This window comes from Accipiter gentilis, chromosome 1 (genome assembly GCF_929443795.1).
Source record: "Accipiter gentilis chromosome 1, bAccGen1.1, whole genome shotgun sequence".
NCBI lineage: Eukaryota > Metazoa > Chordata > Aves > Accipitriformes > Accipitridae > Astur > Astur gentilis.
Genome location: NC_064880.1, coordinates 20,562,584 through 20,588,612, shown reverse-complemented (window position 1 = coordinate 20,588,612; position 26,029 = coordinate 20,562,584). Strand labels below are relative to the sequence as shown.

General features: G+C 38.2%; 1 protein-coding gene across 5 annotated transcripts in view; it reads right to left on the bottom strand.

The window, feature by feature from the left end:
• The window catches only part of MYO1B (myosin IB), a 124,390-nt gene that overhangs the window by 45,775 nt on the left and 52,586 nt on the right, over nucleotides 1-26,029 (bottom strand). For all 5 annotated transcript variants that reach the window (XM_049801254.1, XM_049801243.1, XM_049801274.1 and 2 more), the window contains exons 4-9: nucleotides 19,084-19,178; nucleotides 15,857-15,961; nucleotides 12,872-12,918; nucleotides 10,186-10,249; nucleotides 919-1,017; nucleotides 444-547 (exon numbers count right to left, since the gene is read on the bottom strand). In XM_049801254.1, the coding sequence (XP_049657211.1) occupies nucleotides 444-547; nucleotides 919-1,017; nucleotides 10,186-10,249; nucleotides 12,872-12,918; nucleotides 15,857-15,961; nucleotides 19,084-19,178 (514 nt within the window). The remainder of the gene's footprint in view (nucleotides 1-443; nucleotides 548-918; nucleotides 1,018-10,185; nucleotides 10,250-12,871; nucleotides 12,919-15,856; nucleotides 15,962-19,083; nucleotides 19,179-26,029) is intronic.

Sequence of the window (26,029 nt, the reverse complement as noted above, 5' to 3'; positions counted from 1 at the left end):
GTACAATCAAGCAAAAACATCACGATAAATCATCTTGAGAGCCATCCTAGCCCTGTTTTTCTTTTGACTTGATCAGCATCGCCTGGTTCATGAAGCCCAGTCACTGCCATCTTAAACAACTACATGATATAACCTTTTCCATGATCTGATCAAAGGGTCTGGGCTTTTATTTTTTTCCTTCCTTCTTTTTTCTTCTTTTTTTTTTTTTTTAATCTTTTTTGTATTCCTACTAGAATACTCCAGAAACCTGGTTCTTTGTGTTTTCTAGTTGTAGATAAGCTTCCTTGTGCAAACACGCTATACCCTTGCATGAAGAGTGCTAGCACTCAGAAAAGATGGCCCTCCCAGTCCAGCCCAGAGCGAACAGCCAGACCGAGGGCACAAGAAATCTGCATTAGTGTTGAGCCCTTTCAGGTTTACAGCCAACCTCTGTTCCTTCTTACCCTAACTGTTCTGAAGTTTGCAGCATCATCCACTCCATTCACTTTGGCAGAATCAAGGCCCAGATAGTTGTATCTGCTGAAGTCCTGCTCCAGTTTGAGTTTGCCTAATAAATCAAATAAAAATATCATTAGTAACAGCATTCTTGTTAGTAGCTCTTTTATCCCAGAACCAGTATTGTCAAGAACTGTTGTTATTAGTAGGATTAAGTTTTCTTCAAGGATCTTTTAATTACAAGCCATTTGAATAAGAACAGGCTTTCTCCTTTGTTTATAATACATTGCAAAGCCAATTCTGACTCAGATATCTGGGTAATACCAAACCATATATTTACTTCAGGTATTACTATTGCCACTATCACCAATAATTTGAAAGATGAATCAATATCACATTTCCCACAAAAGATGATGTGTGTGGAACAGCACATTAAATATGAAGACGACTCTTATCTGAAAATGGCACAAGAGCAACACTTACAGAGGAAGTCTTCTGATGCACCAGACAGTATCTGATAGAAAATGTGAAAGTTTCTTTCACCTCTTGGCTGCTTAACAACACGAGACTTCTCTAGCAGATCTAAAACAAACAAAATCTCACAGGTCAGGGAAAGATTGTTGGAGCAAAACCCTTTAATATGAACATAATCCCCCACTGTTTTCTACTTCATGGCTTTCTATCAGCAGCAGCAACTTAGAAGGTGATAAATGGTAGGCACAAACCTTATCACAGTGTACCACATTAGTACATATTTCTCAAGTAAGTTTGAGCAAGCTGTGAGCCCAGTACACTTCTAAATGCCACAGTCTATGAGCTGCAAAGAAAACTCAGGTCAGGGAGGCAACGTGCTCAAAAGATGTCAACCAATTTACAGTACCAACACAAGATTAAGATCTGGTGAGAATGATTGTATGGGTGAAGGTTTGAAAAGAACTGAAATGTTAACAGGCTAAGCTCATGAAAGACGGGTAAATGAAAGGGGGAAGCCAAATAAAGAAAGAATTTAAACTGAATAATCATGTAGCACTTTGTGATCCTCGGGTGCATCAGACCATGAAATAATTCCCAATGGGACTGACAGAAGCTCCATCATAAGACACTTAAAGTGAAATGGAAAAGCAGCACTTTGAAATGCATCACTGCACTGATGGAGTAGTTTGACAAGAAGATTGCTTCACCCACCGCCGTTAGTGACGGACACATTTCTAAGCCTTACCAATAAAGGTCGGAATCCAGGCAGACAGCAGAAGTGGACTGACTTGTAACACATTGCAAACACTTTAGACTACATCATATTTATCACGGAGGTGACAATACAAAGGTTGTTGAGCCTGTACTGCACTGAAAGGCTGTGGTCCCCAGTGCACTGGGAGGGTGAGGTAGGACAACCTCTAGGCAGGTATCAGAGTAACTTGCTGGTTTTGTACAAAAAACGGCAACGTTTTTCCTTCTTTTCTCACTGGCGCATGAGGGCTCCACACCATTTTTCCAGATAGCAAACCCACAGTTCCTAGTATACAGCTTCTCTTAAGCTACATAGATACTCAGTGACATGAAGACATTCAGGTCCTCACCAAGTGCACAGCAAAGGAGTTCCCCCATGCACCTACCACAACATACCCACCACAGGGCTCTCTGACTGGGGTCAAGTTCTCTCTAAGCTGTGCCCAGGTAAAAAAGAAAGCCCCAAAAGGGAAATTACCACAGCTTGGAAGTCACTCCTCAGAAGAGCTGCCACAAAGTTGAGATGAGGTTTCACAAAGGTAAAACACTGGGAACACCAATTCATATAAGGACACGAGGGGTTGCTTAGCAGTTCCCCTGCCTGGCTACTATACTATCCAACGCGTATTCTACTATACCTTGCCTCAGATTTCCATTTCTGCTGCAACTGAGCCTGTTTAGTCTCACAATCTGGAAAGTTAGAGGCGGTGTTCGCAGCAGCCACCTTTGTGCTGCAAACCCCGCTCCAGCCCCGCCACGGAGCCGCAGCTGGGAAGCGGGTGCCTCTGTGCCGGGCTGCAGCCCCCGGGGCTCCGCCGGCTTTCTGGCACACCAGGGCTTAGCCCGAGAGGGAGCGTCTGCCCTGGCGTTCGCTCCATGAACAGAGGAGTGCAACAGAGTGTGGTCGTCTTCTCGCTAGCTACAGGCAGCGCCTTGTGCCCGTGTTGCCCCCTGTAACTACCTAAGCCGACACCCCTTCCCGTGGAATAGGAACCAAAGACCAAACTTCAGCCCACAAAATTATACCAGCCTTAGGAGGCCCTCCAAATACACTACAGCAAGACAGATTCAAAAATTAATTTCCGCTCTAATAATTAGCCAGTGATGACAATGACAAGATTCAGGCAGTATTATTAATCTTCTGATTGGCTCATCGTAGGACAAGTTTCAGGCATTTTAGAGACCAGCTGAAGTATGTTATTCTATAAACGTGCAATTGCCCAAGAGTAGAACTGTAACCAGCAGCAGGTGACGGTGAAGAGAGTTCCCAATGACCACAGCACCTGACTCCATGAACACCTCTTCACTTCGTCTAATGCGTTGTGTGACCACGTCAGAACTTTGGCCTTGTTTGAACAGACATTTGTATTTTTATAACTCGATAAACCTACAGTCTTTTTCCTTCCAAAGGAGGCCCTGTTTCAGCACCTGGAAGTTTTGCACATCCCGATGACAAAGCACACACAGGATACACCCAGACAAGTGGCTGTCACTTATGGCCAGCAGCTCATCTTTACATCAGATGGGGCAGTTACAGATTTCCACTCTTCCTTTTTCCGTTTTATTGGCTTTTTTTTTTTTTTTTTCTCCCCTCCTTAAACACAGATGACTAACATCTGATGATTGACACTATGTCAGAAAGGCACAGATCAGAAGCAGCAGCCTAGCGTGCAACCTCTCTGCTTCTGACTTCACCTAAGCTTGGGGCTCCCCTCCTTGAGCTGTGGTTCAAACTCAGAGTCATCCTAGTTAGTTAGCCTAACTGTCGGATACCTGATCCTCTCTAGTTTTTAATTCGTAACTGAAAGGGAGAGGCTGGTCCACCATCCAAGTGTTAATACTTGGGCCGAGAAAGGCAAGGTGGGCGCCAGGCAGTTCAGAGTCACGCTGGCTGTGAAGGTTCTCCAGTGAAGTGCTGGAACGGATCACAGCCAAATTTAATCTCAAAGAAATAAACAACTTCAGCTCCCGCAGTGGCTAAACACACTTCAGGAAACAGCTGTATTTTCAAAGGTTATTGAAGCAATGCGGTTTGGCTTATTTGGGTTTAAAAATATTCTACATACAAATTTACTCAAATACTGTCATAAAACCTCCGCTACATATCCTGGCAAAATATTACATGTAAGCCGCCTTCTACTTACATGCATGCCTTCAGCAGATTTAACAAACAGTTTCTTGAACATTTGTCAAATTAGTTATGTTAGAAGGATAACTGTCTTGGACTTTTCACCACAGTTTATCTTTATATATTTTTAGAAGCAACAAGGTTAACTAGGTAACAGTCAGCTTTCCAAAGTCCCAATATGGAATATTCTGCCAGCCTTCGTAATTGAGGAAAAAAGCTCCAGAAAGCAGTTTCTGACAGAAAATCAGGTATTTACCTTAACAAAGCAGCTGCTACCAACTCTTTTTAAAGCTGTATTCATTCTCTGTTTTTTGTCCTTTTCTTTCTGTTCACATGCAGACTGAAAGCAGACTGGTAGAAAAAGATCCAGACCATCTGCCCTGTTCTTAAGAAAACTTCATCCCTTTGTTTGCCCTAATTAGCATTTTAATAAATCAACCAAATATATTTTCCTTAAAGCAGCTACTGCACAACCAGCAACTTCTGTGTTAACTCTCACATGATTACAAATTCTGTGGATCAAACAGTCAAAAGAGAAGATGCAAAGATGCACATTAGATTTCTGCATGCATCCGCTTGGTAATTCTGTTTACAGTGACATGTGTGGGCAAATGCTGCTTATCTATATGAAAACCCACACAAGCAAAAACCCCCAAACTCTATACATATTACATTTTGTTACATAGTCTATATAAATTATGTATAGGGACTATACAGAATTATCTAGAGAGAACATAGAGAACTACACATGGTGTATTTATGGATTAGGTATTTTTTCTGCATTATCTAACAATGCTTCTGCTTGAACATTTAATGTTGCATGTATCAAAGCAACTGTAAAAATTAAATGGCTTTGGAAAGGTCCCCCCAGAAACACTTCTTAAATCACTTTGTCTGAATACCCATCAATTCAGATGACTCAAAATCCAGCTATGTTCCTCAGGTTCTAAAGATTATTTGTTATTCCTAGATAACACTGGTTTAAATGCAAGAGATGTCTGTAAGCATCCTGCTAAACCATTCAACTGAACTCAAAAGGAGGGGGAAAAAAAAAAATTGATGCTGAATACTTCTGCAAACTTGAATGTACAAATTTACATGACTTCTTTTTGGTTACTTGACCCAAGAACTTGACCGATGCAGAAAAATTTAGGATATTTGTATTTCTCTAAATATACTAGAAATTGAATCAACATTCAGGAAAGGAATAAGTAAACACTAAAAAAAAATAATAAAAATGACACTACCTTGGTACATTCTGAATAATCCAGGAGAAGTTTATTTTAGCCCTAGTCTCTTCAGCTGGCCATGACCAAGGACCTTTTTAGCTATTCGACCAAAGTTACAGAACATTTTCCAGTCACAGAAGCTTATCTCTACAGCCATGTTATGTTAAATTATGGTTTTTGTTTTTCTACCTTGATTCTTCAGCTGTCATCAAAAAAAAAAAAAGACACTGATGAAAAAGAAAATACAGTAGCAGTTCCTCAGGACACTTTTTCCCATTATTCCCACCAAGTTTATAATAATGTTCTCTTGAATGAAATGATCCATAATTGTATCAAACAAAAACTACTATCTGGGCAGTATGTGCACTGAAAATACGGTGATTGCACGATTTTAAGAGTGTTAAATCCTGATTACCCAAGTGATAAATGATGTTGAAAAATAAGCTAAAGTGTTTAGTATTGTTTGTTTTGGTTTGGTTGTTTGTTGCTTTTTTTCAAACGCTTCATAATTTAGGCAAGGCAATTGCCTAAATAGTGGCAACTGTGTTAACAGGAACACCAAGGGAGACGTTAGAACAAGTTGAGATTAAAAAAAAAATAAAATAAAATAAAAATCAATAAGTATCTCTTTCCATAAAGTTTAATTACAAAATTTCTGTAATATTTCCCTAAGATAAGGAGCTTACTAACAGCAATCATGTAACTAAAATCAACAGCTTGAGTTGTTGATTTCTCAGCAAGTGGGTAATTACTTTTGTCTTTTAAAATGAAGAAACAAGTTGTAAAGAAGAACAAGTTGTAAAGTTATCACTCACTTTGCTAACTTAAAGTTGTTGCTTTAGATAAACACCATAGGTTTCTTTCATGTTGTTGTTGGAAAAGATGGCAAAACAGGGCCCTTTCTTAGTCACTTGTTATTTGGAATTTAAGTACACTGGGCTGGTTAAAAATGGCTTTTCAAAAGCAGGCATTACATATACTGTACTTCACCTGCAACACTATTGTCTTCTAGTTAATCATTAAATCATTGAAGGGCTTAGGCAGATTAGGAGAGCTCACCTAATGCTAAAAACTAGGTATCTTTCAGCAGGAAATTCCAGGTGAAATGTGAAAATTTAAGACTTACAAATATTCTCGGTAAGATATTGTAAGAATGCTACTTTTCAAAAGGTCTAAACAACTGCAAGTGTGAAACATTTTGGACTGTACTATGCAAACCCATTTCAACCATAAAATTTAGCATACACAAAACCAGTCACAAAACTAACGAACCAAGTGTGCATACAAACATTGCCTTGAGTACACAACAGACGCAGCATCTGCGGACAGAGTTTCGTATTTTACAGCTGTACAAAGCAATTAGCACCTATTACTTCAAAACCAAACATACCCATTTTTACATAAAATACATATTATACTGTAATTACAGGTGAAAAGGAAACTACTGTTCTCCTTTCTCTTGCTCTTATCCCCACTAACACAGTAGTTATAATAAATGGAAAACTAAGACTAGTATTGATGGCTTCCATAACTTACTTCCACAATACTACACCCAGGTGAAAGCAAGTTAATTACCCAACACTCCAAATGCCTTTTTTCACAAGTGCTCCGGAAAAAAACCTCTGAGCGCATACGCACTGACAAGACCGTTCACTGCAACAGCAGCAACCGTAAACATCCCGCAAGAGGACAGAAAAAGCAGATACAATTCTCAATACATACTCAATTCAGTGAGAAAATGTAAATGCAATTTATCTGTTTGTAAACGCATTTTAAAGCGGCAGCACACCTTTAAGTGGGGACTGGTATTTGTTACAAAACAGCGGTGGGATGTCTACAGTCACAGGTGACAATACAGCAAAGGTTTAGTGTTCAGGAACGCCCACAAGAGTAACTTGGGCTTCCTAACCCCACGCAAACAAAACAGGTCAGCCCGTGAATGGATGGGCTGGCTGTTAGCTAGCACCAGGACTGTGCACCTCACCTTACAGAGACTCCAGCATCTCCCATCCATTAGGAAAACAAGCTGGGACCTTCGCAGAAAGCCAACACAAAGGGAGGATTTGAACGACTCAGGCTTACTACATACCTCAGTTTACTCGGCCTTCTTCATCCTCCTGCTCACCCCCATGCCTCAGCTGCTGCCAACGTAGGATCAAACAAGTACAACACACACTACCTTTTGTAGTCTAAGAGCATAAAATTCCTGACTGAAGTAATATACTTAAAGTTTGCATAAATCACATTCATCTTAAATTTTCCACTCTCAGTTTCTTTTTATGACTGTACGCCGTGATATAGCAATAGGTCAAATGCCTTAGAAATCAGTGCAATTGGAAGCTCTGAGCAGCCATGTAATGTACATGTAATGAGTCTATACATATTTTATGTTCAAACAGAAAATCATCCTCAGTTTGGGAACATATCAGTTCTGACTTAATAGGTGTTACAAACCCCTACCGTTGCAATCCCTTCCATTTTATTATTCCCATTCTAATTTTACTCAAAAGATTTACCCTTCCGTTTAAGGCACGTTAAACATTTCAGATCTACCAGTTCCTGCTAAAGCCAATGGACATTTCCATTCGCTGCAAACGGGACAGGACAGACATGCAGTATGCATTGTCATGATAATTTTACCCTCTAGCTCCACCCCATGAAAGGTTCACTTGTAGGTTAACCCCTATCATTAAGAAGTAAGAGCTCATTGAAGGAGAATGGCCCACGGGAAGGTCACAATAGCATGAGTCGCTACCTGAAGGGTCATGGGCAGATTGACTAGCCTTTCACAGAGCTTCATAGGATTTCAGAGTAGGACAAACCAGACCATTTCAAAGACGACATTTCAGCTTAATGGGTCTCTGCTTATCTTTACCCGTCTGATAAAATTAGTACCTTATCTTCATTACACTTCTTGCCACCAAAATAAACTAGATGTTCACTGTATCTGCTCCTAGCCACTCACAGTACGAAATCCAGCTTGGTGACATAGGCTGTGGTCCAAAAAGCCCACTAACTTCATTGATGTTTAGAAAACAAGCTCGTCAGACACAACTATTAAAGTTTAATCAAAATATTATGATATCATCCTCACATCATATTAACACCAAACCAACAGATGGTCAGAAAGCAAAGAATCGTACATACTTTCCCTTTTAAGGGTAGGAAACTTCAGCACTACTTGACTTCCTACTTGATGAATTAAATGACAAATCCTAAATTTTACTAAAACCAGCGTAAATTTTAAGTGGTGTAAAAGAATTTAAGCCCCCGATATCTCCAGAATGGTGATACCTCACAACAGAAATATTTCCGTTGCAATGCAGTGCTGCAGATATCTGGAAAAGATCTGAGGCAGGACAACAAACTTGCTTTAAAACTATACAGAATTCAAACTCTCTTTTAAAGAGAGATGGATGGACTATCAAATTTTGCAAACATTAAATCAAAGATGAGATATATTAACGCGCAGCTATAGGAACTCAATACGTTTACCTGTGACATACCCTGTCAAGTACGGGGCGTTTCATAGTTAAACAAGTAACATCTTTTCCACAACAGGGCTTACACATAAGGTCTTTATTTTAAAACTTAAAATCACCTTCTTGCTATTAGATACTTATTAAATCTGAGAAGACAGGGAGAATGCCTAAAATCGGCATCTTTTAGGAAGATCTAAAAATAAGCTGCCCTTGATTGCGTATGTCATCACATCATCATAATTACATGTAATGTTATAATTACAACATGCAAAGATTTATAAGACAGATAAACTATAGAGTAACTATTTGGATCGCCTTTAGATATGACATAGTATTTTAATTAGGTGACTCAGGACAGTACTTTCAAAGACAAACTGTTGAACGTCCACTCTACAAAGAAGGGTTCATTTTTATGTATCTGTCTCGAATGTAAAATAAAAAGAAACAAGCAACACAGCTAGCCTGCTAGAACCTTTTTGTTCACATTTAATTATTGATGATTACACCGAGTATGTTTGGCCTCTAATTTCGTTGACTGCCAATTGTCAAAGTTAACAGATAGCCGTAAACACTTAAACAGTGAGTGCTTTGAGTTTCAAGATCTACTGTCACAAAAATCATGCTCTTTCAGGCACAGTTCCAAAAGGTGACCTGGTCCAGAAAAAATGTTTGCCCTATGAAAAAAACCAAAACCTGTATTCATGTATAAAAATCTTCACAATGTTTTAAAACGTTTATATTATAGATGAAGAGTACAGTTCACCCTGGATGATTCTCATTATTTCACCACCAGTAAAATGCCAATGGAGTCAAAAGTCAGTCTTTAGAAACAGCAATGAATTTGACTGAGTGGGAAGAGAGGTCAAGGCTAGGTCAGTGACACCTAGTATAGTCACTCAATGCACTCTCCATCCCTTTTTAAAAATAAGAAAAACAAACAAACATAGCTTTATATAGCTCAGAAGAGCAATTTCTTTTTAAAAGCTGCATTTAAGCTCTCCAAAGGAAAGCAAGTCAAAGCATCCTGGGCTAGCATTGACTTCCCAGCCTCTTTCTTTCCAACAGAGAGCTGTTTAAAATTTTTGAATTGCTATAGATTTCATAGCAGCATCCTCACGTCAAGTAACAACCTCTGAGGCCACCTTTGCCTCCCTGAACTCAACAGCTCATGATAAGCTTCTTCCTACACTATGAGATGTGTTAAAATTAGTACAGAACGCTTTGATTCCAAATAAACATACTCACCTCGTGGTGATCTCCAGCATACTTTGTATCACTCTTACGAATTACAAAACAGCGTATCTCAGACATTGTCTACCACAAATATATGACCCATTAAATAAAGTAACACAACAGATTCCAGGGATTCAAGTATAAAAAGAGCCTCAGATACCCTTATCCATCTGCTACCAGCTTCAGAGACAATATACAAACCCACACACATTACTCAGTTTGGAACAATACAGTACATTCATTATTCACGATTACTTCAAGTCTGTTTTCACTTACTCTAAGGTACACTATTCAGCACCAAAACAACAATAAAATTAAAAAGCAGAATTTATCACATAATGGGAAGAGATTCAATTAGACAAGCACAGCTGATCTTTTCAATAATGTAACCATCCTTTTTGAACAAAACATTTTAAGCTGTTAATATGCTGATACCAAGAGTAATACTCACAGTTGCTTATAACTCCTCCAAGTGGGTCACCCTTGAAATCAAACTCAATATCCATGTATTTTCCCTGTGAAAGCAGCATATTTTAAGCCTATAAGTTCTGCTTAAGAAAAACTGCTCAAGACATTTTTTAAGAAGTTGGTTGGTCATTTTTTAGGCTAAAAGAGCAATCTGGCAACTTCCTGTACACTCCATCAAACTTCGAAAAACAGAAAATGATTTAAAGTTTCTAAGACAATTGCACTATCACAGCCAGAGATTTTCATGAGAATAGCTTTAATCGGATCTGTAATGCAACCCAGTAATTTGCTCAGTTTCTAAGGTTATATGAAGAAAATGTACGTTATACAAACTTTCACCAGAACGCCAAGAATACCAAACAATACTTGTGGCCATGTAGCTATTACCATACATATTAACGGAAGAAGGCAGGAAGAAATTATCTTCCACTCAGACTTATTTTCTCAGTGTAAAAATCTTCTCGGAGCATGAATCAAGGCAGCTGAAGGATGGCCGCTCAGTTTGGCTTGAAGGACTGGCTGGCAACGATTAGTAATCGTGGGGTGTCTGTCCCTAAGCACGTGCCTGCCTTGTAAAAGTGATGGATTTTTCCCACTGAACTCTTTCCCTTGTAACTCAGGAGACCAGAGGCAACAATTAACAGACTGTCACCGCAAAAGTGATTTCATTTTTTGCTGTACTGGTGCAGCGTGTTTCCTTGACTTCTGTTTGACTTTTTTCACATCACAGAAGATCGCTCTGGTCTTTGCATCATTTTAATTTATATGACAAGTGTTTAATGTAGTAACAGCTATGTTTAACAGCGACAAAATGGATAGACCCATACTGTGTAGAAAAGGCAAAAGCAGCACAGCTCACATTGGCAAGGAAGTTTAGAAGATAAAAACTGCTGATAGTAATTCAACCAAATTCCACAAGCCATGCACAGAAATGATCTCACCACCCTCTGGTGCTTGCTTAACAGAGGACTAAAACAACCTATTGAAAAGAGAAGTCTTGTTTTTATACTTCCTTATTCACTGCACTTAAGAAGAGTTTTCTTTATTTTCTTTCTCTTTCGATTTTAATTACAGAACATAAAACCCAAGCACTTTACATTGACTCCCTCAAAGATATTTTCTAATTTACTGGGTATTTTGTCAAGATTGGCTTGACTCTAAACTCTATTCTTCTCCTTGCTGGCAGCAGAGGCAGACTAGACAGGACAGTACTTGTACTTTCTTGTTTGAAGTTAATTCTGAGCTGATTCAAATTTCTGAGATAAAGAATTAAATCAGATAATTAAATTTTAATTTCCCAAGGACTGGGCCAGCTGGATGTTTCCAGAAGTATTTTTAGCTTTGTGTTTATAAGCAAGGACTTGAAAGGCAAAATAGTAGTTGGATGCACTTTGTCCTGGAAAGACTTCTGTTTGCAAATGGCACCTCTTCTCCTCTTCACTGTCTCCTCCTCCTTTCTGTACTAGGTCATCTGTGATAGTTGCATTTTTTCTACCCTTTCTATCCAAAAGAATTTTCTACAGCGCCTCAAATTTTGGCCCTGACCTTGTGATGAAGACCCTTTGCTCTGTTCACAAGCAGGGGCAATGACAGCCACAGAAGGAACATTCAAAGCCAGGCAGAACGATATCATCAAATCTCAAGAATCAGAAGGGAAGGGGAGAGAAGTCTCCTATCTGGAAAAAAAGCCACTCTCCAGTGTCACAATATCCCAGGCTTTTATCCGTTTCCTTTTACTCGCAACACACCATTTTCCCAGTGTATTAATTTGTCTTCTGTTGTCTACTTCACACATCTCACAATGTGACTCTTCTACACAAAAGTGAGCAAATTACAAAGTTGCACTCAGTCTTCTGATTTTAGCAGGAGAAACTCTAATATTAGAGTATTCACACTTCAGAATCTCCCAACTCTAGCTTCAACTTTTTTTTGGGCCAACTCTCAATTCCTATAATTTCACGTTCAGTTTCATGCTAAAAAAGCCTGAATTCAACCAGTTGATTATAAAGGATATAAGCAAAAAAGTAACATTACAAATGCTTATATTAAAACTGAAGTTGTAAACACAGTTTGAAACATCATAGAAAGAAAATGAGAACCTAAAGCAGCAATTTTAACAAAAAAATGTATACATATGGATGAAGAATGAGATCACGCAGAAAAATCGACTTGCTAAGCAGACCAGTGGCTAGGCACATGGTCGCTGACACTAAAGCCACCAGTGCCAGAAAACCGCGTAATTCGGCTGCACTGTAATTATTTTTCATCTGGTCACAGACTGTCACATCCTAATTATTTTTTTTTTTCTTTTAGCCTCTACTTTAGTTCTCAATAGAACTTTATGCTCACATCAGAAACCAATAAGATTTCTGACAAGGAGGTGAAACATCTTTTAAAAAGAGGGGTGACTGCTAATAATGCACAACTAACACGCTGTGGAAGGAGAACATGCTCAAATGTACAAAATGAAATATTGATTGCTGCTGAAGGTGTTTGCCTTCTCCAAACACCACAGCCCTCAGACAACTACAGGAAAGTTCTCTCTCCAAATTACTCATTCCCTCTGTACAGATGCCTTGATGGCTGAGGCAAGGTAAAACAGAAATAGATAACAATGTAACATGCTCCCCTAAAAGGAATTCAAATTCAGCCTTGAAGAAAATACTTACAAATCTAGAGGAGTTGTCATTCCTCACAGTTTTGGCGTTTCCAAAAGCTGGAGAAAGAGAAAAATAAATATGACAACCAAATCTATCAGACAAAAATATGTAAATGTTAAAATACCTATGACTTTATGTATTTAAGGGAAGCATAGACTTCTGAGAAACAATACCCTGTTCATTGTATGGGTATCAGTCACTGCAGATAGACGGAGTGTGACAGACATGATCACAAATGAGAAAACACCTATGGAAATCCAAAGAAGTTTCATCTCAACACTTCCTTTGTTTAAAAAACGTCAAAGAAAAACATACAAGGGGAAATGATTCCAAGACAAAACTACACCTGGATTGAACATATATCCTTGGGGTTGGAATCAAATTAAAAATTTTATTACCCAAATAATTCTAAATGTAGGAAATACTTCTTTCTCTTCAATTCAGAGAAATAAACGAATCTTGATTCCCAGAACTGAAGATGGTAAAAGATGGAGGCCAGAGCGGAGGAAATTACAGAATGACACTTAAAAATTGTTTGCATGGGACAGTTTAATCAATGCTTTGAAACTGATTTATTTATGCTATTCCAACACATTTATCATAGCTTAAGCTGAATATTAATCAGCTGAAATAAGTCTGATTTACAACAAAAGTTTAACACGCTCTCTTCAGCTTGACCTAAACTAGCTTTTTGAATAGTTCGGTTTTAATTTCTCGAGCTCAAGTTTTCTGACAAGGAAAACTCTCCAAGAAAGACCTTCTCAGGGCTACATTCAGATGGGCAGCCACCAGCTTAGAACATAGGCAGGATAAGAACTCAGACTGGATGACGATTCAAACTCTAAACATCACACATCGTCAAAGCACATCAAGTCAAACAAGAGTGTCCCTTACATTATTAAGTATAGCACTTCTACGCCAATAGGAGACTTTATTTATCCCAGTATTTATTTATATAGCATAGATATATTTTCAAAGATCAAGTCAAGTCAATGTTTTTTGGACAGAAATAAATACATGCTTTTAGGCTTCAACAAACTTGCATGAGTAGACTTATTCTTGATCAAAGAACCGAAGCCAAAAGGAAAAGTTTGTTGCCCCCGAAGGCCAAGGATAAGTGAAAGAATTGTTTTTAAAATCTTTATGCCCTGCAATAAATCATCTTTTCAACAACCAAATCTCTGAGCTGCATTTTCTTAAACACATGCTGAACAGTAGAGTCATTTATAACTGCACAGAATCAAGCACAAGTGTTTCATTATAAAGCATGAGACACATTCCTCAGATTTCCCTTAAGTTCATTGTTTCTAAAAGTTAATTTACAGTAGCAACTGTAGTTAAAAAAAATATCCTGTAAGATAAATTATGCATATGTAACTTTTCTGTCATTTTCTTGCACTGCAGCTTGACTGAAACAACTACATACCCAAAGAAAAATAAATCTAACCACAAATGCTTAATTTCTGTCTAAAATGTATATAAACAGCCAGGCTTGCTCAGTGGCCTTATGGAATAATCCACTGCCCTATCTTCCAAAAAGCTAAACAGGCAGTTACCAGCACACCAAGTAGAACAAATAATACCTTAAAATGATAAGGCACTCTTCTGTAAGCTTAGTCTAGTTCTCTTGCATTAAAACAAAGATTCACAAACCAACAATAAATCCAATACATTTGGCAATCTCTGGGGAACAATCTAGCTTTGGCAAGAAAAACCTCCATACTTCTCATACTATTTCTGTCTACATCTGAAATCTGCCTTCCAGAACAGTGATAAATGCAACACAGCTCTTCTCTATGAATCCAAAACAATGGAAGATTGCAATCCCCCCATTCAGTTTTAAGTGGAACATATCTGATCATCAAAGAAAGGCTTATCCAGCATTTTTATTATTCTTAAATTTTAACATTTCATCATTTCTTTACAAGTCTTGCTTACAGTTTTGGTTTTATGTACAGTCAATGACCACATTTTACCCACCTGGTTCACCACTGTTCTCAGCCCACTTTTGCATTCCCCTCCCCTTTTTTTATCCGCCGCCCCCCCGCCCCAGCTTCTCACTTATAGAGTGCTTGCTCCCTATAGACTCCAAATCATCACATATATGTATAGCTAGCTAGGCAATAAATAAAATGTTGACACTCAACAGTCTTACAAACACTGCATATCATCTGACCATAATGCAAAATTATTGTACAGCAGTCATGAGAATTTGTCTCAGCACCACAATAGCTTAGAGAACTGTGGGAAAGACCGAGCCAGGAATCAAGACAATAGACCTAAATAAGTCCACGCTAACCAAAGCACTTCTGAAGGCAATTATTTGACAATGGGACAAAACTGCAAGCTTTGAGGATCATATATCCTATCTCCAGGAAAAATGAAGATCCTGTTTCTGGCAGCCAACATCTTTAAATTAAAATGACTAATTAAAAAAAAAAAAAAGTCTTTCATGGGAGAGCAGGAAAGGCAGTTGTCAGGAAGACGGGCCAAACGAGTCACCAGACCCAGGGAACAATAAGTCTCAGGGAACAACAGGCATGCATATGGATTGGTTTAGTTTTTTCTAAGATGCATTTCTTCACCCTTTTTTTTTCCTAAAAGAAAAATAATCCTTTACAGAGCTTGTTTGTTTACTAGAGACTATAATAATGTAATTTGGAAGGAAATGAATCAGAGGGACTGAAACGAAGTCTTTTGATACAGTCAAGCATCATCAAGGCAGGGTTACAAAAGGGTACGCCCTCAGACAGCAGCAGGAGGAGTCTGGGAAATAGGACCTAACTTCCTAAGCTCTCCCTTCATGAGGGAGACCGTTTTCTTCTCAAGAAAACCTCTCCATAACTGAATAAAATCTTGTAGCTGTCTTCACAAAAAGTTTTGGACACCAAATAACAATGAAACAACAACAGATACAGTTTTCCAAACCAGCTCAGCAGGAATGCTGATACACACAGAAGTAATATGCTGGTACACGCTTTATGACATTCTTACCTTCAAGAACTGGATTTGACTGCAAAAGTTGTTCTTTTACTTGATTAACTTCTGCCCCTTTTCCGCACACTGCAGCTACATATGACATGACAAGTTTGCTCGCCTCTGTGAGGGGAAAGCAAAATAAAACAGTGGTAAGTATCGGCAAATAGGCCATAAAATGATTTGCAGACTTCATCTCCACCACATTTTCACCATGCCAGACAGGAACTGTAAGCACATTTCATTTCAGTTTTCTTCTACGTTGTACCATCTGGAAGCGAGGAAAGAGCATATCCCGCTATGAGACCGATGCCATTACATCAGCAGCCCTACTGACCTAGAGCCCTCCCATGCTAAAGATATGATACATTACCCGCTACTTTTTCATTTAGCCTTCATTTAGTGTTCAGTAAGGAAAGAACATTACTCCTAGCTGACACGTTGGAAATGTTTTAATCTAGCCTGAAAAAATAGGCCCAAGCAGTTTCAAGATGCGAAATTCAATCAGTTTATATCAGCAGATACACAATACCACAAGTGTAAACATACAACACTATACACATGTAATTAGAACTCTAAAGTGCACTACAAATAAATGACTAACTGCAATCAACATCACATAACATTATGCAGTCTGTTTCAAAGTATAACGAATAAAGTGAAGCATTTATTTAAACAATGAAACTAATTTGAAGGTACAAACTTTTAACAAAGTCTGAACAATTTTTGGACTCTCAAAGCTGGGTTCGTATGGGTGTCAATCACCCATACACAGACAGAAACAAATATTAAATAATCCATCCAACCCTTACGTTTTTGCTGGCCAGGACAAAGAGCAGCTGAGAAAGGATTCTGTTTATAAACAGAGTCTGTGATGTTTAGTATGATGCAAGATAGTGAAATTTGAGGCAGTATCAGCTGATACACAATGTAATTACTAACAGCTGGAATCCCTATCAACTCAACACAGTGGTCATAAAAAACCCATTAGTTGTTCTTCAGAGTTCTGTTACAAATTTAAGGGTTTCCTTTCAGGAAAGAACTGACAAACAAGAAGTTAACCCTTGGATTTTAATGCTTTCCTATTTAATCAAATTTGTTTGCTTGTATTAAATCAGTATCCCATATTGTAGAGAAAACTGAGGAAAATTGCAACACAGGAAGCAAGCAAGGAGCAAGAACGATAGGCGTGTCCATAAGCCCCCCCCATCTCCTTTAATCGCACCCCGAACTCAGCTGATTTTTTTTAAGAATCCATTCCCTTCTGAGCTTGGAATTACCAAATCATTTGATTTGAAATATTTCCTAAAACAGTCAACATCTTTAAGTAGAGCTATTTGCTCACTCAGAGAAGAAAGCACTGAAGCAGCAAATAAGGTATTATAAAATAATATGCATTAAGACAACACACGATAACTTCAAGATAGGCTTTGAACATCACTGGAAGAAAATAAAGGCCCTTTCTTTTATTAGGAAATTTGTTTGGTCCAATAAAGACACCAGGAAGGGAATCATCACCTTAACATCTAAAAACATTTAAATACAGCGCTCATTCTGGTAATGTACCATGTTTTCTTGCACAATGTTACTATTGATTAGTAATATAAACATTCAGTGAAACAAGAACAAAATTTGAAGTAAATTAAAAAACCCAACTGATGACAGTTCAGTTTTAATTATTCCAAGCCCAAACATGCCAAATATTCTGGCTACCAAAAAATCTACAAGAGTTATATAGGATCTGTACTAACAAGTTTTATTCCTCAAATCCAGGAACTTCCTCCCTGTCCCCCTTTCTTCTGCAACAGAAACCTGACTTCTCAGCTAAGAGCCCCATTTCAGCAACAGTAGTTCCATCAAATGTTAGTGAGAGAATAGCACAGATTCCGAGTCGATTATTGACTTGAATTTCAAACACTATATTATTCTGTATTTACCTTTATAAAGAAGGAATAATTCATATTAGGTCCCATACGGCTATGAAAATTACAGAACAGTCAAAATCTCTATACAAGTCTGCATCTACCAGAATATTCTCTACAAACAGATGTTCAGAAACTCAACCACTGCTACAGCTTCCAACTGAATAAAAAAATTAATAAAAGGTGGACCTCAGTTGTAGGAGGTGCTTGATAACTCACAGTTCCTGAGGAAATCAAGACATTAAACAATACCAGTACAGAACTCCCTTCTAAATCTGAACTCCTAGACAGAATCCCTAACAATCATAAGAACTTGATTATTTCAATATACACTTTTACAGAACACACAAGCATTTTCATGTTATTGAACTGAAAAAAAGGATTATATTACAAGATTTCAAGACCTCTCAATTGGATGCCACTAGTCAGACAAAGAAAAACAAAGATGAAACCTACGCTTTACATTTTCACAAAAGGCTTGGAAAGCAACTTCTTGTTACCCACTTTAAGTCTTGCTCAGTATAAGCATACAAAGCCCCACATTTTCTCAGATACAAAGGAAAAAAAATCTCTTAAACTACATGGAAACAGAAGCATACATTCCTACCCACCGTCTCTTATGCAAGTCACCTCAGTTTTAAATTGTTATTTCAGAAAATAACTGGCTTCTTTCTTTAAGGTCTACCTAAAATGTTCTGCAGTTATGCAATCCTCACTTGATTTCTACCATTCCAGTTTAAAAATTAGCAATCATTTTCAAGGCAATTTCAGCTTTGCCTGAGAAACACAGTGTTCTGGTACACAAGCCAATCTTAGAATTGCAGCTGAGCACAGCATGCAAAAGACTGATGAAATTTCCAAAGTAAACAGCTACTGTTTATTTTCCTTGGATCAATGGCATAATCCAGTTTAAATGTATACATTTATTAAAAGACAGGCAAAAGTATCAAAGGATTGTCTTCCACTCTAGAAGACCAAGAGCATTCAGTTTTCTCCATCTTCATGTTTCCCACAGGGACAGACTAGAAGTTTTCTGGCCCTTGCAATACCCTATCACAAACCAGCATTATTTTAGTATCACTTTGCATACTGATGAGGATACTGTATTAACATGCGATATGACTGCATCATAGTGCCAATGTGATAACACATTATTTTATGTAAGTTCACACCTACAGCAACAAGTATGACAGCATTCATTTTCTGCAATCGCCAGACACAAAAAGATACCAATATCTCTCAACTCTTACAGACTCTAGCATCAATTTGCAAGACTCTTAATAACTCTGAATGTTTTTGTATAAGATCGAAACTGTGAATTACCTGTTTTTCCAGCTCCACTCTCTCCTGTAATAAGGATACACTGGTCTTTGTCCTGGTCCCTTAAAGATCTGTATGCTTCATCTGACAGAGCAAAGCTGCAAAACAAGAAAGAGTCAACTGAGAATTAGATAAAACAATAACTACAACCCAGCCTTCACATCCAGGCAGGAAAACCAAAAAAAACCAAACCAGTAACCAAAACCAAACAAATACTCCCAAGTCCTAATGTTCTGTAACTCGTGAAGCATTCACTTTTCAGAATATAAAGACCCACAGAAGCAAAACGGATACTTTTTCTCAGTGGCTTATTTAGACTTTCTCCAGGAACAAGCAAGCATAATCTCTAAGTTTTTATATAAAGATAGCAAGCTCAAAAAAAATTCACAAAATTTCAGGGAAATTTAGGTAGCATTCTTCATTGAACAAAATGTCAATGCATCAACAGGACGTGTTCTGTCTGAAGACATTTAAGAAAAAGGAAACAGCAGAATCCCAAGCACTAACACCACCATAAGCTGTTGTTTCTACTCTGAAAAGTGTGAAGAAATCTCAGAACCTTTGTCGTGGTTTAACCCCAGCCAAGCCAGCAACTAACATTGAACATTTTAAGCATTCAGGTATTGCTGGACTTTTGCATTAATATGCAAAGCGTTTCCCAGTAAGTATGCTCTTAACTCAGTAAGGGTGATGTCATGTAGTGAAATTAAAGAATATAGTAAGAATCAACAGCTTCCCTGTACCAAAAATGTCCTTCCATGGAGCTCAGAACATCATGACCCCAAAACTACTGGGAGGCAATTTGAATCCAGAGGTGTTTTGTTGCCATGCTGCAACATATGTTGGAGAAATGCAGATGTGTTACTTATATTTAGTTTTCTTTAGTAATAATTTTGAGACAGAAAATAGTGTTGATTTTGTTTCAACTGCATTTTTCAGTTCATGGAATAAAGGGCTCTGGAAACTGAGCATTAGAACCCCTTGGAAAAACTTAAGCAAATAGTATCTGAAAAGGGACATAAAAGCGAAATACAAATAAAAAGGCACACTTGTATTACGCAACTTAAAGAAAAAAATCTGATAGCCAAACACGGCATATTTTTACATGAAATAAATATCCATTCAACAGACCAAGAGCTTTGTTAGATTACTGCACCTAGTAAAATATTTAGTGTTTGCATGTACTTAAAAGCAGATATTGTTTATTATTTACAGTAAACAAACCATGTATGAAAAATAGAAACGAACTCCCAGGTCAACACAGGATGCATAATTGTTGCAGGTTCAATGCACCTTTTAGAAATTTGATTTATTCTATTTATTCTATGACAGTTCAGGAGCTTTGCACTCAGCTGTTAACTACAAATAGATCCAAGTATTTGCTCTGAATAACACAGCCGTATAGTGCTTTCGCAGGCAGCCACAGCCCCTTTATAGATAAGCAAGCTCTTTGTCATGAAACTAGTTGGGGTAGCATGGACAACACAATGCAAGTAGTGAGAGACACTCACAGCCTTTTCTAGAGGCTCCTATTGCTGCAGCTTGAAAGCTTCAAATATTAAACCTACATACTCAAATCAGTTCATACTTATTTCGTTTTTGCTACCACTGTCCCTTAGCTCAGGCAGTTCTTCCTTCTGGCTTCTCTCCCCCAGAAAGTTTATGGAGAGCACGTCATATTGTCCCCAATTTAATCATCACATGCATGTGCCACACCATTTATACTTCCTCATCTCTCATCAGTATTAGACTCATCTCACGTTTGCTTATTTGGGGTTTGGTTTTGTTTGCTTGGTTGCTTTGGTTTTGTTTTTATGGTTGCATCGTGTTACCAGCTCAGCCATCCTGCAAGAGACTAGCATACCAAGAGAGTGGTATTCTGAAAAGGTTGGAAAGCAAGTAAATGAAATACCTTACGGCTCCTTTACTACTAAATAATCACACATTTCCCTCCCTCCCTAGTTCCTGCCTATGATGTGAGCTCATGTCATTGATCCCCCCCCCTTTTTGTGCCTCTCTTGTCCTCTTCTCTCCTGCAGCACATCTGCCTGTCCAGCTGCACGACCAACCCAGGGCTCCGTCCCTCTCACAGCTTTTCTTACCAACTTACATTGTCTAAGGCACTAAATTACAATTCTTCTCTCTGCACAAGTGGTTGGGCCATCCACTTAATCACAATCAAAGGTCATTAACTCCTTTTGATACACATACCATTGAACCTGAATTAAGACTGATCTCTCAAAACTTAATACTGTTACGGCAATTGAAGCATTTGAACTCAGTAGTTCAACTGGAGGTGAAAATGTGTTTATGAGAAAGTAGCAGGCTGTAATATTTGTAGGATTACAAAAATGTCAATTTGTGATGTGGCTAACATGCTGGAGAACTAGCAAAAAAAAAAAAATTAAAAATTCTGCTGCTTCTGAGAGACCATGATACAATTTCTGGCATCCACTTTACTGTCCAGAATCCAAACTACAGTAGCAATAACACTTTACCAGACTCTCTTACAGGACTTATTTAGGAAATGAATATTTGTCAAATGCTGCTGCAGATATACTTGTAAATTAAGGAGTACAATGCACGGCACACAGAAAAGCTTATACCAGCACACATTACATTCCTTTTTGCAAGGGAAAAAAAAAAGCAGTAGGATGAAGAGGAAATAAATAAAACTGCACTGAGCATTCATGGGCCATGTGAGAGAACTAATGCTGTGGTTTCCATGGGTTTGATTCAGGAAACCAGCTTTCAGCAGGAAGGTAAGACTCTGAGATGCTTTTCACACCTTCAGACTGGATGGCCCATTCTGTGCCTGCTGTCCTTCAAACAATCTCAGCCATCAACTACCTAGTATTTCACTTTTGAAACTACTTTCTTGGCAGTAGTTTCATGCCGGAAAATGACATCAGCATCAAGCACAGAGAAAGTATTCTCTCTGTTGATATACTGAGTTACGAGTTAATCAGCTTAGTAACCATTCATCTTTTCTAATACACTGAATTCTAGTTTTGCAATAGCCCCTGTCAAAATATATTTTAATGCTTGATGTATTTATTAACTCTGCCTGCACTGCATATTTAAAAAGACCAAATCATGCTGCTTCTCCTCCCTCAGCAGAAAAACTGAGTTTAATACTGCAGTGAGACCTCTGAAGTTGGAGAGTGGGATTTCATCCAGTTCTGGTTTTAGCCAATCTAGTCAGAGACGCGTGCCATACATCATCTTTTCCTCCAATCTATGCAATGCAGCAAAGCCTAATACTTCACAGGTATATCAAATATTATCTACTACAGACAAGAGACAAAATAAGTTGACTCATTTCAAAACAAGTTTTGCATATGCACTTATCAAAAATTACCTAGAAGAAGTTTTCTAAAATTTACCTCTGACATTTCAACCACTGCTCCAACAATTCAACAGGAGGAGGCATAACCAAGACTGTATTTAAATAACTAAGATTTCTTTGTCTTTCTGGCATTGCATAAACAGCATTAGACACATTTATGTCAGAGCCTGAACAAAGATCTTTATCACAAAGAAAAAGATATATCTCTTCATTTGTCATGTCAACTTTCATGGCACACCATTACACCTCACAGTCCTGCCTATCTATTATTGCCTTCTGTATTTGCAATAAAAAAAACACAAACAAACCCAAACTTTGACTCTTTTGGTTCAAATTCTCTTAGTTCCAAAAACATAATTTCATGCTATTCCCTATTTCTTACAAATGTATAAAATAATTTCATTTAAGGTCATTTTAGTTTAACACATTTTAATGATCCACAGACCACAAAGAATCCTTCCATTCTTTTCCTTTTAGCAACATTAAGAGGCACGGCTCTGTAAAGTCACCATTTGCAACTATAGGTTTAAACCACATACCACTCTTTGAGCCACCTCATAATTACAGAGCCTAAGTAAAATTTTTAGAATAGCTTGTAGTTTAAAAAGTAGTTATAAGCCATGTGTTTTGAATTAACTGGTGAGTGTGTCAGCAGTGTCATTTACCATACCTTATAATAAGGTCTCCTTTGATTTTTAGGTTTTCATGAAAGACGACGACATTCTCCTACCACAACACACAGAGAAATATTTACTGGAGTTCTCTTTTAGCTAAAACTTAAGTATAGAAGCAATTTAAAATCAAAACGCCACCCACACCTAGCTCAGCAAGAAGCCTCTGCTTTTTTATAGCATGGCTTTTTCAGCCACATAGCTCCAGATGGCCAGATCTGTCACAAAGTCCTAACCCAAAAATTCTAACAAAGGGAAACAGCAAATAGGCCTCCAAGGGGGATTTCCAAAGGGCTCCAGCAATTTTCAGCAGCACAACAGCATCTCTGTCCTCTAACAAAACACTGGGGTCAGGAAGAGAGAGACACGAGGTTCCCACCCACTCACCCCGAAATGAGCATCAACTGCTACCGCTCCATTTGAACGCTAAAGATTGCACCCACAATTATATCAGGGGTAAACACCTTGCTCTTATTGTCATAAACTCAGCTCACAAAAGCAGCTCTTCTCTTCTGCCACCTTTTTCCTTTAAGCCAGTATCACAAGGATCAGTATTTGTCAGCTATCGGTACTTCTTTGTGCTATCTTTTTCATTCTTCCTCTCATTTCCCTTAGCAGTCTCAATTAACAGTAATTAGTTAACACTATCTTAAACTCCCTCCGATTGCTTTTCTCATGCACTAATAGAGACAATTCCCTTCATCTCACCTTCACTGATTGTTGCTTTGATTCTGAGAGTCTCGGTCCCCAGTTTAAAACATCTATTGCTTAATCTTGGATTGCAACTGTCAGCTCAGTTGCTACGTTCCAAGGAAATTAAGAAAACCTCTCTCTTCTTGACCATTCCAGTTCTTCATGAAGCAGAGCCCTGGTACTACTTCATTTCTGCTCAACTGTGTTTAAACACACTGGCAGGATACTAGAAATCAGTGCTTATCAAAGACTATATACCATGCTAGACTAAAAAGAACAGCAGTAAAATGTAAGTTGTATATGCGTTTTTAATGTAAATTTTACATAAAATGTAATTTATATTAATTTTTTCAAGTTTAATTAAGAACATCATTTAAATTCCCCCCCCCCCTTTTTTTTTTAAATGCACAGAAGTGCTCTATAAGAGGGTAACAGCAAACAAATTTCTTCCTCCTCTCACAACATGCACTGGGAAAACATCAGAAACATAGGGTTTTTGGGGGTATAAAAATTCCTTATAACCCGAGCTAGGAACAGTGGAAGCACATTTTATAAAGTGCTTTGAGGTTTTACATTGTAAATCATCGCTCTTTGCTATATATGTTCCCTCTGCCCATTGAAGCTCAGTGGAAAATTCACCATTGAGGAAAAACAACCATAAGAGATTAAATGATTCTGCACTATGAGCTAATACTATAAATAATCTAATTGCCCTAAGGATAAAAAGTGTACTCCCATTTTCCATAATTACAAACTGTCTCATGTTCAGCACTTTGACACACTTGAAAAGAAAAGGTTGATTAGTCTGCCAGTGGAGTGAATAAAGTAACAGCTAAATTGATGGAGCATCAGCTAGGATAGACCTTCACAGGCAAGCAGCTGCTCTTTGAAAAATGCCAATCAGAAAAAAAATAAAACAAGTTTAAATACCAGGATAAAGAGGTGTGCTAAGACAGATGGAAAGTCTTTTCTCCTATTCATATTCTCCAATTTTATTTTCATGGTGAGCACAGAAACCTATTTTATCAACAATACTATGTAGCTAATATACACAGCAGAAGGATACCTCCTGCGTAAGCTTCCCCACTTTGTTATTCATGTTAGCAACTGTGACATTTTTAGATGCAGAATAAAGCCCAAAGCTGTGTAAATCTGCCCTTTTGATTTGCAAAAAGCAGCCATAATTTATGGAAGGAAAGGGAGAGAGGGGAAGAGGACAGACAAAGCCACTCTTCATTTTCAAGAGTAAAACACTTTAAAACACAACCTAATGTTAAGCCAGAGAGATTTATTTTCTGTGCCAGTACACTGGGAATATAATATACCCTCCGATGCTCATATACACACTACAGGTTTAGCAGAAGAGTTGATTCAGGCCAATAGTCTGAGGTCTGGACAAAAAGAAGAAAACGTTCTTTCTGAAAATCTTGTCTTTCTCAAAATGAAACAGATTTCAGATGTGTCCAGTGAACTTTGCCTCAAAAACCTCCCTACAGAGAGGTCCAGCCGATGCTGCTTCCCCAAATACCATGCCTGCACAACCTCACAGCTCACCACAGCCCAGTCTGGCCCCGATCCTTTTTCCTCTCACAGAATAGCACACATTTCCCCTCCAGGCGAGGAGGAGACTTTATCACTTTTGATCACTTCCTTTTTACTGACTGACAGTCCAAAAAAAAAAAAGAAAAAAAAAAAGTAATTTTTTTAAAACCAACAGTGTTTTTTCCCCAGCACTGTACACAAAAGCCAAAAATGCAGCCTATGATTTTCTGCCTATTTCAACAACATCTAAGGCATCTCTTTAGAGCAGCACATTAGTATGATGGAAAACAAGAAACACCTTTTATGAGGAGGATAAGACCCAGCTGTTACATTCCTTCAGCCGGTGGAAAACAGGATCTCTGAAGCCGAGGATGACCGTGCCACTTCCTAATCCAGACTACAAAGTAAATCCTCCCTCTAAATTTTAGTAAACGCTATCAAGCCCAATAAGCGTGTCCAGATCACATTCAGTAGCTCAGTCCTGTAAGTCGGCAGTGAAATACGCCCCATAGACTATCAGGAAAGTGACCTGGGCATGGGTCCAAGGTTGGGTTCTCCAAAGTAATGTAGTATGGTGGCAGAGTGGAGCAGCAGGCAGAGCTTTGGTGCTGGAGGAAACAAGCCAACAGGTCAGTCTCCTGTCCTGGTAACACGCGTTAACCATGGAAAGCCCACTAGAGCATACCAAATTGAA